The sequence below is a fragment of the Pelophylax lessonae genome (genome assembly GCF_965119305.1).
Source record: "Pelophylax lessonae genome assembly, chromosome: 13".
In the NCBI taxonomy this organism is placed as follows: Eukaryota; Metazoa; Chordata; class Amphibia; order Anura; family Ranidae; genus Pelophylax; species Pelophylax lessonae.
This window is the reverse complement of record NC_138780.1, coordinates 4,729,885-4,742,192: the sequence shown is the minus strand read 5'-3', so window position 1 is coordinate 4,742,192 and position 12,308 is coordinate 4,729,885. Positions and strand designations below refer to the sequence as shown.

The following is a 12,308-nucleotide window of genomic DNA, read 5'->3' as shown; positions in this document are numbered from 1 at the left end:
CCTAGAACTGAACTACAAGTCCCAGGTGTAACTCCACCTAGAACTAAACTACAAGTCCCAGGAGTACCACAACCTCCACCTAGAACTGAACTACAAGTCCCAGCAGTACCAGAACATCCACCTAGAACTGAACTACAAGTCCCAGCAGTACCACAACCTCCACCTAGAACTGAACTACAAGTCCCAGGAGTACCACAACCTCCACCTAGAACTGAACTACAAGTCCCAGGAGTACCACAACCTCCACCTAGAACTAAACTACAAGTCCCAGGAGTACCACAACCTCCACCTAGAACTGAACTACAAGTCCCAGCAGTACCACAACCTCCACCTAGAACTGAACTACAAGTCCCAGGAGTACCACAACCTCCACCTAGAACTGAACTACAAGTCCCAGCAGTACCAGAACATCCACCTAGAACTGAACTACAAGTCCCAGGAGTACCACAACCTCCACCTAGAACTGAACTACAAGTCCCAGCAGTACCAGAACATCCACCTAGAACTGAACTACAAGTCCCAGCAGTACCACAACCTCCACCTAGAACTGAACTACAAGTCCCAGGAGTACCACAACCTCCACCTAGAACTGAACTACAAGTCCCAGGAGTACCACAACCTCCACCTAGAACTAAACTACAAGTCCCAGGAGTACCACAACCTCCACCTAGAACTGAACTACAAGTCCCAGCAGTACCACAACCTCCACCTAGAACTGAACTACAAGTCCCAGGAGTACCACAACCTCCACCTAGAACTGAACTACAAGTCCCAGCAGTACCAGAACATCCACCTAGAACTGAACTACAAGTCCCAGGAGTACCACAACCTCCACCTAGAACTGAACTACAAGTCCCAGGAGTACCACAACCTCCACCTAGAACTGAACTACAAGTCCCAGCAGTACCACAACCTCCACCTAGAACTGAACTACAAGTCCCAGGAGTACCACAACCTCCACCTAGAACTGAACTACAAGTCCCAGGAGTACCACAACCTCCACCTAGAACTAAACTACAAGTCCCAGGAGTACCACAACCTCCACCTAGAACTAAACTACAAGTCCCAGGAGTACCACAACCTCCACCTAGAACTGAACTACAAGTCCCAGGAGTACCACAACCTCCACCTAGAACTAAACTACAAGTCCCAGGAGTACCACAACCTCCACCTAGAACTGAACTACAAGTCCCAGGAGTACCACAACCTCCACCTAGAACTGAACTACAAGCCCAAACCAGGCCTAGTGATGACCTATAGCTCAAGAATCCAGGCCATGGCCCGCTGGGAGTTGTAGTTCCCTTATCCTTTATAGAATATGAATGAAGAGCTCTTTCCCAGCTCCATCCAGGACTATCCCTCACTCACACCTGTCCCTGTATCCGGAGACATTTTCCTGAAGCCTCTAATAGACATTAAAGGGCTTGGGCTACAAGAACATGGCCGCCACACAGCGTGTGACATAGAAGAGAGAGCGGCCTCTGGCGATGACACTGCGACCTCCGCACCACTAGAGGCCGCACTCCGCTTTATGTTATACACAGTGTGGCGGCCATTTTGTTGTAGCCCCAGCTGCCTGATCTCCAGGTGGAGGCTTCAGGAAGATGTCTCCGGACACAGGGACAGGTGTGAGTGGGGACAGACGTGGAAGGAACTGATAAGGAGGACATTGTAGGGACTGGTGAGGAGGGGGTCAGGGTGAGCTCTTCATTCATTACAGCAACAGGAGAACTACAACTCCCAGCAGGCCATGGTGTAGACTTTGGAGCTTGTAGGTCAGCACTAGTGGGGGAGGGTACACAGGACATGCTGGGATATGTAGTACTCCGGTGTGGGGGAGGGGAGGGTACACAGGACATGCTGGGATATGTAGTACTCCGGTGTGGGGGGAGGGGGGGTACACAGGACATGCTGGGATATGTAGTACTCCGGTGTGGGGGAGGGGAGGGTACACAGGACATGCTGGGATATGTAGTACTCCGGTGTGGGGGAGGGGAGGGTACACAGGACATGCTGGGATATGTAGTACTCCGGTGTGGGGGAGGGGAGGGTACACAGGACATGCTGGGATATGTAGTACTCCGGTGTGGGGGGAGGGGGGGTACACAGGACATGCTGGGATATGTAGTACTCCGGTGTGGGGGAGGGGAGGGTACACAGGACATGCTGGGATATGTAGTACTGCGGTGTGGGGGGAGGGGAGGGTACACAGGACATGCTGGGATATGTAGTACTGCGGTGTGGGGGGAGGGGAGGGTATGCTGGGATATGTAGTACTCCGGTGTGGGGGAGGGGAGGGTACACAGGACATGCTGGGATATGTAGTACTCCGGTGTGGGGGGAGGGTATGCTGGGATATGTAGTACTCCGGTGTGGGGGGAGGGGAGGGTACACAGGACATGCTGGGATATGTAGTACTCCGGTGTGGGGGGAGGGGAGGGTACACAGGACATGCTGGGATATGTAGTACTCCAGTGTGGGGGAGGGGAGGGTACACAGGACATGCTGGGATATGTAGTACTCCGGTGTGGGGGGAGGGGAGGGTACACAGGACATGCTGGGATATGTAGTACTCCGGTGTGGGGGAGGGGAGGGTACACAGGACATGCTGGGATATGTAGTACTGCGGTGTGGGGGAGGGGAGGGTACACAGGACATGCTGGGATATGTAGTACTCCGGTGTGGGGGAGGGGAGGGTACACAGGACATGCTGGGATATGTAGTACTCCGGTGTGGGGGAGGGGAGGGTACACAGGACATGCTGGGATATGTAGTACTGCGGTGTGGGGGAGGGGAGGGTACACAGGACATGCTGGGATATGTAGTACTGCGGTGTGGGGGAGGGGAGGGTACACAGGACATGCTGGGATATGTAGTACTCCGGTGTGGGGGAGGGGAGGGTACACAGGACATGCTGGGATATGTAGTACTCCGGTGTGGGGGAGGGGGGGTACACAGGACATGCTGGGATATGTAGTACTGCGGTGTGGGGGAGGGGAGGGTACACAGGACATGCTGGGATATGTAGTACTCCGGTGAGGGGGAGGGGAGGGTACACAGGACATGCTGGGATATGTAGTACTCCGGTGTGGGGGAGGGGAGGGTACACAGGACATGCTGGGATATGTAGTACTCCGGTGTGGGGGAGGGGAGGGTACACAGGACATGCTGGGATATGTAGTACTCCGGTGTGGGGGAGGGGGGGTACACAGGACATGCTGGGATATGTAGTACTGCGGTGTGGGGGAGGGGAGGGTACACAGGACATGCTGGGATATGTAGTACTGCGGTGTGGGGGAGGGGAGGGTACACAGGACATGCTGGGATATGTAGTACTCCGGTGTGGGGGAGGGGAGGGTACACAGGACATGCTGGGATATGTAGTACTCCGGTGTGGGGGAGGGGAGGGTACACAGGACATGCTGGGATATGTAGTACTCCGGTGTGGGGGAGGGGGGGTACACAGGACATGCTGGGATATGTAGTACTCCGGTGTGGGGGAGGGGAGGGTACACAGGACATGCTGGGATATGTAGTACTCCGGTGTGGGGGGAGGGGAGGGTACACAGGACATGCTGGGATATGTAGTACTCCGGTGTCGGGGAGGGGAGGGTACACAGGACATGCTGGGATATGTAGTACTCCGGTGTCGGGGAGGGTATGCTGGGATATGTAGTACTCCAGTGTCGGGGAGGGTATGCTGGGATATGTAGTACTCCGGTGTCGGGGAGGGTATGCTGGGATATGTAGTACTCCGGTGTGGGGGAGGGGAGGGTATGCTGGGATATGTAGTACTTTGTACAGCTCTGCAGATCATGTTGGTGACATCACTCAGCCATGATCTGTGTGTCTGGTAGCCCCTCCCCCCCTCTCTGTGTATAAAGGTCTCATCTGAACTGCGTCACCTCTGTATGGTCATGTGACGTGCTCTGGCCCCTCCCCCGATAATGTATAGAATGTCGGTGTCCCCGTCTCATCTCCTTCCTGTCTCCTCTCACAGGCACCATGCTGCACCGAGTCACCAGGATCACCCGGGGTCACCAAACCGCCGCCGGGGCGCAGAGCGATTGTCGCATCTCTGTGAGTACTGATTGGTCGGTGATTGGATTAACCCCTTGGTGTGTCCCCAGTGGGAGGAGGGGCATTTAATCTGTTGTCATTATAAATATATTGTCTGGGGGGGGGTCCCCTTAGTCTGCCTGTAAAGTGGGGCATCTGTAGAATGTATAGAGACTGCTGCAGCAAAACTGAGATTTCTAAACAAATCCCATTCACCGAAATTCCTCTCCTACATGGAAAAATCTCTATTATTTATTTATTTTTATTTTTTTGCTAGAAAATTACCCAGAGGTCCTTGCAACTTTTTATGTCACGGTATTTGTACAGCAATATTTTAAACGCTTTTTTTTTTTTTTTTTTTTTAGCAGAGACCCTAGAGAATAAAATGGAGATCATTGCAATTCTTTACACTAAAGAAAAAAACATTTTTTTTTTCTGCAAAATAAAAAAAGGGCCCTTTGAGGCCGTTGGGAGGAAGCGACCCCGCGCCTTTTGTTTATTTACTGGCAAATTTGTTTTTTTTCTCAGCTGTCAGCAGGGAAACCCGTTGACAGCTGATGACTCATCGGTTGTTAAGGACGCCACGGTCGGCTTCCCGCCTCTGCTCCTTAACAGCCAGCTGTTCACTGCGCCCTGATTGGGCAAAGCTTTGTGTAATCAGGGCACAGAGTGCACTGTGCAGTGCATTGCAGGGTTGTCAGTGGGGCAAAGACCCACCCAACTCCCTGCAAAATTCAGGTGTTCCCCTGAACAGGGCAAACAGCCAAGGAGGGTGCGAGGAGGAGGGTGGAGGGTGCCAGGTGGAGGAGGAGGGTGCCAGGGGGAGGAGGAGGGTGGAGGGTGCCAGGTGGAGGAGGAGGGTGCCAGGTGGAGGAGGAGGGTGCCAGGGGGAGGAGGAGGGTGGAGGGTGCCAGGTGGAGGTGGAGGGTGCCAGGTGGAGGAGGAGGGTGCCAGGTGGAGGAGGAGGGTGCCAGGGGGAGGAGGAGGGTGGAGGGTGCCAGGGGGAGGAGGAGGGTGCCAGGGGGAGGAGGAGGGTGCCAGGTGGAGGAGGAGGGTGCCAGGGGGAGGAGGAGGGTGGAGGGTGCCAGGTGGAGGAGGAGGGTGCCAGGTGGAGGAGGAGGGTGCCAGGTGGAGGAGGAGGGTGCCAGGTGGAGGGTGCCAGGTGGAGGAGGAGGGTGCCAGGTGGAGGGTGCCAGGTGGAGGAGGAGGGTGCCAGGTGAAGGAGGAGGGTGCCAGGTGGAGGAGGAGAGTGAAGGAGGAGGGTGCCAGGTGGAGGAGGAGGGTGCCAGGAGGAGGGTGCCAGGTGGAGGAGGAGGGTGCCAGGTGGAGGGTGCCAGGTGGAGGAGGAGAGTGAAGGAGGAGGGTGCCAGGTGGAGGAGGAGGGTGCCAGGTGGAGGGTGCCAGGTGAAGGAGGAGAGTGAAGGAGGAGGGTGCCAGGTGGAGGAGGAGGGTGCCAGGTGGAGGGTGCCAGGTGGAGGAGGAGAGTGAAGGAGGAGGGTGCCAGGTGGAGGAGGAGGGTGCCAGGTGGAGGAGGAGAGTGAAGGAGGAGGGTGCCAGGTGGAGGAGGAGGGTGCCAGGTGGAGGGTGCCAGGTGGAGGAGGAGAGTGAAGGAGGAGGGTGCCAGGTGGAGGAGGAGAGTGAAGGAGGAGGGTGCCAGGTGGAGGAGGAGGGTGCCAGGTGGAGGGTGCCAGGTGGAGGTGGAGGGTGCTGCACACACACTGACACTGGGACGGTGATCACATGATAGAATTCTGCCCCCTATAGATGGGTCACTACAAACCTATATAACGCCTAACAAGAGCACGTTTCTGTGATATCCTCAGGCTGCCCCCTGCTGTGTGAACCAGGAACTGCGAGACTTCGCTCTGCCCAACCCCACCTGGAACCCCGACACCAAGAGACTGTATGAGGAGCTGAGCCGAGACCGGAGCTGGAGGAGACTTCCCTCCTACAACACCTCCGTCCATTACCGAGATGGTGAGAGATAACACCGTGTGACCATGGGGGAGGGGACATTAGAGTGTAAGCTCCTCTGGTACAGAGACTGATGTGACTGTGGGGGAGGGGACATTAGAGTGTAAGCTCCTCTGGTACAGAGACTGATGTGACTGTGGGGGAGGGGACATTAGAGTGTAAGCTCCTCTGATACAGAGACTGATGTGACTGTGGGGTAGGGGACATTAGAGTGTAAGCTCCTCTGGTACAGAGACTGATGTGACTGTGGGGGGAGGGCACATTAGAGTGTAAGCTCCTCTGGTACAGAGACTGATGTGACTATGGGGGAGGGGACATTAGAGTGTAAGCTCCTCTGGTACAGAGACTGATGTGACTGTGGGGGGAGGGGACATTAGAGTGTAATCTCCTCTGGTACAGAGACTCATTTGACTGTGGGGGGAGGGGACATTAGAGTGTAAGCTCCTCTGGTGACCTCTGTATAGGTATGAGTTCGGAGGGAGACCGGAAAACTCGCTTCTTCACCAGGATCGCTGACCAGGATGGAGCTGGATTGGAGTATTGTATGTTCTATAACGAGGCGGAGAAGAGGACGATCTGCATATTCCAGCCTGGGCCCTATACGGAGGGCCCCAGGGGGTGAGCATTCTTTTTTTTTTTTTTCTGTCTGTCCTACCCAGAATCCTCTTGGTTTCTTGGCCGTCCTGTTCTGCTTCCCCCTCCAATGTCCCCTTTTGCCGTCTCCAGGTACACACACGGAGGCTGCATCGCCACCATCATAGATGACACAGTGGGGATGGGAGTTGAATGCAACAGCGGACCGGCTATGACGGCCAACCTGAGCATCAACTATCGGAAGTAAGTGGGAGGAGCACCTGACCAGATGTGCTTTGATTGGAGGAAGGCTTTCACACTGCATAGGTGTCAGGAGATTGTAATATGTGTGGCCACCATTAGGTTTTATCGGCCATAATAAGAAATGGAGGGAAGTCACATTCAGTGTCCCTCCGGGCCACTTAGGAAATTCTGAAGATAATGGTGATGGAAGGAGGTGATGGTGGGAAGGTGGTGGAGGTGATGGTGGGAAGTTGGTGGAGGTGATGGTGGGAAGCTGGTGGAGGTGATGGTGGGAAGCTGGTGGAGGTGATGGTGAGAAGTTGGTGGAGGTGATGGTGGGAAGCTGGTGGAGGTGATGGTGGGAAGCTGATGGAGGTGATGGTGGGAAGTTGGTGGAGGGAAGTTGGTGGAGGTGATGGGGGGAAGTTGGTGGAGGTGATGGTGGGAAGTTGGTGGAGGTGATGGTGGGAAGCTGGTGGAGGTGATGGTGGGAAGCTGGTGGAGGTGATGGTGAGAAGTTGGTGGAGGTGATGGTGGGAAGCTGGTGGAGGTGATGGTGGAAAGCTGATGGAGGTGATGGTGGGAAGTTGGTGGAGGTGATGGTGGGAAGGTGGTGGAGGTGAGGGTGGGAAGTTGGTGGAGGTGATGGTGGGAAGCTGGTGGAGGAAAGTTGGTGGAGGTGATGGTGGGAAGCTGGTGGAGGTGATGGTGGGAAGTTGGTGGAGGTGATGGTGGGAAGTTGGTGGAGGTGATGGTGGGAAGCTGGTGGAGGTGATGGTGGGAAGCTGGTGGAGGTGATGGTGGGAAGTTGGTGGAGGGAAGTTGGTGGAGGTGATGGGGGGAAGTTGGTGGAGGTGATGGTGGGAAGTTGGTGGAGGTGATGGTGGGAAGCTGGTGGAGGTGATGGTGGGAAGCTGGTGGAGGTGATGGTGAGAAGTTGGTGGAGGTGATGGTGGGAAGCTGGTGGAGGTGATGGTGGAAAGCTGATGGAGGTGATGGTGGGAAGTTGGTGGAGGTGATGGTGGGAAGGTGGTGGAGGTGAGGGTGGGAAGTTGGTGGAGGTGATGGTGGGAAGCTGGTGGAGGAAAGTTGGTGGAGGTGATGGTGGGAAGCTGGTGGAGGTGATGGTGGGAAGTTGGTGGAGGTGATGGTGGGAAGTTGGTGGAGGTGATGGTGGGAAGTTGGTGGAGGTGATGGTGGGAAGCTGGTGGAGGTGATGGTGGGAAGCTGGTGGAGGTGATGGTGGGAAGCTGGTGGAGGTGATGGTGAGAAGTTGGTGGAGGTGATGGTGGGAAGCTGGTGGAGGTGATGGTGGGAAGCTGATGGAGGTGATGGTGGGAAGGTGGTGGAGGTGAGGGTGGGAAGTTGGTGGAGGTGATGGTGGGAAGTTGGTGGAGGTGATGGTGGGAAGGTGGTGGAGGTGAGGGTGGGAAGTTGGTGGAGGTGATGGTGGGAAGTTGGTGGAGGTGATGGTGGGAAGCTGGTGGAGGTGATGGTGGGAAGCTGGTGGAGGTGATGGTGGGAAGCTGGTGGAGGTGATGGTGAGAAGTTGGTGGAGGTGATGGTGGGAAGCTGGTGGAGGTGATGGTGGGAAGCTGATGGAGGTGATGGTGGGAAGGTGGTGGAGGTGAGGGTGGGAAGTTGGTGGAGGTGATGGTGGGAAGTTGGTGGAGGTGATGGTGGGAAGGTGGTGGAGGTGAGGGTGGGAAGTTGGTGGAGGTGATGGTGGGAAGCTGGTGGAGGAAAGTTGGTGGAGGTGATGGTGGGAAGCTGGTGGAGGTGATGGTGGGAAGTTGGTGGAGGTGATGGTGGGAAGTTGGTGGAGGTGATGGTGGGAAGCTGGTGGAGGTGATGGTGGGAAGCTGGTGGAGGTGATGGTGGGAAGCTGGTGGAGGTGATGGTGGGAAGTTGGTGGAGGTGATGGTGAGAAGTTGGTGGAGGGAAGTTGGTGGAGGTGATGGTGGGAAGCTGGTGGAGGTGATGGTGGGAAGTTGGTGGAGGTGATGGTGAGAAGTTGGTGGAGGTGATGGTGAGAAGTTGGTGGAGGGAAGTTGGTGGAGGTGATGGTGGGAAGTTGGTGGAGGTGATGGTGGGAAGTTGGTGGAGGTGATGGTGGGAAGTTGGTGGAGGTGATGGTGGGAAGCTGATGGAGGTGATGGTGGGAAGCTGATGGAGGTGATGGTGGGAAGTTGGTGGAGGTGATGGTGAGAAGTTGGTGGAGGTGATGGTGAGAAGTTGGTGGAGGTGATGGTGAGAAGTTGGTGGAGGTGATGGTGAGAAGTTGGTGGAGGGAAGTTGGTGGAGGTGATGGTGGGAAGCTGGTGGAGGTGATGGTGAGAAGTTGGTGGAGGTGATGGTGAGAAGTTGGTGGAGGGAAGTTGGTGGAGGTGATGGTGGGAAGTTGGTGGAGGTGATGGTGGGAAGCTGGTGGAGGTGATGGTGGGAAGCTGGTGGAGGTGATGGTGGGAAGTTGGTGGAGGTGATGGTGGGAAGTTGGTGGAGGTGATGGGGGGAAGTTGGTGGAGGTGATGGGGGGAAGTTGGTGGAGGTGATGGTGGGAAGCTGGTGGAGGTGATGGTGGGAAGCTGGTGGAGGTGATGGTGGGAAGCTGGTGGAGGTGATGGTGGGAAGCTGGTGGAGGTGATGGGGGGAAGTTGGTGGAGGTGATGGGGGGAAGTTGGTGGAGGTGATGGTGGGAAGCTGGTGGAGGTGATGGTGGGAAGCTGGTGGAGGTGATGGTGGGAAGCTGGTGGAGGTGATGGGGGGAAGTTGGTGGAGGTGATGGTGGGAAGCTGGTGGAGGTGATGGTGGGAAGCTGGTGGAGGTGATGGGGGGAAGTTGGTGGAGGTGATGGTGGGAAGCTGGTGGAGGTGATGGTGGGAAGCTGGTGGAGGAAAGTTGGTGGAGGTGATGGTGGGAAGCTGGTGGAGGTGTGGTAGTGACCAGGGAAGAAAAATGATATTGGGGAGACTCATGGGGGGGATTTAGGAACTATTGATGATATGAAACTGTGATACTGGCGGGGTGTGATGAGGTTCTCTGTGTCTGTAGTCCGATTCCTCTGGGATCTACAGTCATCATAGACAGCCGAGTGGAGAAGATAGACGGCCGGAAAGTCTACGCCAGCTGCCAGGTCCGCAGTCATGATGACGCTGTGCTTCACAACGAGGCCACCGGTGAGGAATTATGGGATATCTCTTAGTTCTGTAACTCCACTCCCTCCTTGGTTCCTCTTGTCATTGCTCCTCTGCCCCTCGTGTTGTTGCTCCTCTGTTCTTCCTATCATTGCTTCTTTTCCTACTGTCACTCCTCCCCTTTTCCTACTGTCACTCCTCCCCTTTTCCTACTGTCACTCCTCCCCTTTTCCTACTGTCACTCCTCCCTTGTTTTTCCTGTCACTCCTCCCTTGTTTTTCCTGTCATTGCTCTCTGGTCCTCCTGTCGCTGCTCCTCCTCTGGTCCTCCTGTCGCTGCTCCTCCTCTGGTCCTCCTGTCGCTGCTCCTCCTCTGGTCCTCCTGTCGCTGCTCCTCCTCTGGTCCTCCTGTCGCTGCTCCTCCTCTGGTCCTCCTGTCGCTGCTCCTCCTCTGGTCCTCCTGTCGCTGCTCCTCCTCTGGCCCTCCTGTCGCTGCTCCTCCTCTGGCCCTCCTGTCGCTACTCCTCCTCTGGCCCTCCTGTCGCTGCTCCTCCTCTGGCCCTCCTGTCGCTGCTCCTCCTCTGGCCCTCCTGTCGCTGCTCCTCCTCTGGCCCTCCTGTCGCTGCTCCTCCTCTGGTCCTCCTGTCGCTGCTCCTCCTCTGGTCCTCCTGTCGCTGCTCCTCCTCTGGTCCTCCTGTCGCTGCTTCTCCTCTGGCCCTCCTGTCGCTGCTTCTCCTCTGGCCCTCCTGTCGCTGCTTCTCCTCTGGCCCTCCTGTCGCTGCTTCTCCTCTGGTCCTCCTGTCGCTGCTTCTCCTCTGTCCCTCCTGTCGCTGCTCCTCCTCTGGCCCTCCTGTCGCTGCTTCTCCTCTGGCCCTCCTGTCACTGCTTCTCCTCTGGTCCTCCTGTCACTGCTCCTCCTCTGTCCCTCCTGTCACTGCTCCTCCTCTGTCCCTCCTGTCACTGCTCCTCCTCTGGTCCTCCTGTCACTCCTCCTCTGGTCCTCCTGTCACTGCTCCTCTGGTCACCCTTCCTCTGTCCCTCCTGTCATTGTTTTTCTGTCGCTCCAGTACTGATAATTCTTTTTTTTCCCCCCCCCCCCCCCCTTCCAGCTTTGTTCATTACGTCAAAGTTGAGAAAACTTGAAGCCAAACTATAAATTGCCGTACATTACAGACATCCGAAAATATTCCCGATTCTATTGGTTGGCTCCTGCACTTTGTACTGTAGTGCATCCTGTCTGTCACTAGAGGGCGGCAGATCCTGTATTGTAGGATCCCTGGGATATCTGCTCTTTATAATGAACTCACGCTCTCGTAGAGCAATCGTTCTGCACTATAGACTGGAGGCCCCCATCACGGGGCCCCCTCTGGTTCCAATAATTTCAAACGTGCCTACTGCAATATCTACTCTAAATCTCTATTTCTGAACTAGGGGCGAACTGACAACTCATGGGGCCCCCGGGCAACAGAAGATCATGGGGGCCCCCTGTGTCCCTGCCCACACTCAAGCCACACCCACAGAAAGCCCAACCCCCCCCCCCAGCTTGCACTGCGTGGACGCATCTTCGGCAGGATAAAAACTGTTTGGTGGAGGGTGGGACAGGGCTGGGGAGGCCGACTGTCTAAAGGAGGGGGGAGACTTAAAGCCGGAAAACCAATAAAGCCGGTTTCTCAACTTTTTTATACCAAGGAACTCTTGGCAAAAAGTTTGAGATCTCAGGGAACCCCTAAAATAATGTTCAGTTCTACAAGTCATGGAACTTTGGTATGATCAGCGAGCTGTTGGTATAACAATTATTTTTATAAATGGTATAAAAATGGAATAAATAATAAATCTTACCTATTTAATGTGAAACTTGTGCTTGCATCATTCTGCGCAGATGCTCAATTCTGGGTCGAACCTGAGACAAGCAGTGCACAGGGGGGGCAGCAGGGAAGAGCATGGGGGGGGGGGGTCAAGCAAGCACAGTACACAGGGGGGCAGCAGGGCAGAGCATGGGGGGGGGGTCAAGCAAGGACAGTACACAGGGGGACAGCAGGACAGAGCATAGGGGGGTCAAGCAAGCACAGTACACATGGGGGGCAGCAGGGCAGAGCATGGGGGGTCAAGCAAGCACAGTATACAGTGGGGCAGCAGGGCAGAGCATGGGGGGGTCACCAAGCACAGTACTCGGGGGGCAGCAGAGCAGAGCATGGGGGGTCAAGCAAGCAAAGTACACAGGGGGGCAGCAGGGCAGAGCATGGGGGGGGGTCAAGCAAGCACAATACACAAGGGGGCAGCAGAGCATGGGGGGGGGGGTCAAGCAAGCACAGTACACAGGGGGGCA

At 55.8% G+C, this 12,308-nt stretch overlaps 1 protein-coding gene across 2 annotated transcripts; it reads left to right on the top strand.

The window, feature by feature from the left end:
• The first annotated feature begins 1,683 nt into the window (after nt 1-1,683).
• LOC309569914 (acyl-coenzyme A thioesterase THEM4-like) lies at nt 1,684-11,174 on the top strand. 2 transcript variants are annotated; one of them, XM_082275907.1, is made up of 7 exons: nt 1,684-1,698; nt 4,001-4,080; nt 5,883-6,036; nt 6,498-6,651; nt 6,760-6,870; nt 9,901-10,025; nt 11,092-11,174. In XM_082275907.1, exons 2-7 carry the CDS (start codon nt 4,006-4,008, stop codon nt 11,136-11,138), a joined length of 666 nt encoding a protein of 221 aa, XP_082132033.1. In that variant the 5' UTR covers nt 1,684-1,698; nt 4,001-4,005; the 3' UTR covers nt 11,139-11,174. The 2 variants fall into 2 exon arrangements, with proteins under 2 accessions (XP_082132033.1, XP_082132032.1); XM_082275906.1 differs by lacking the exon at nt 1,684-1,698 and having other exon boundaries at nt 3,878-4,080.
• Nucleotides 11,175-12,308: the final 1,134 nt, after the last annotated feature.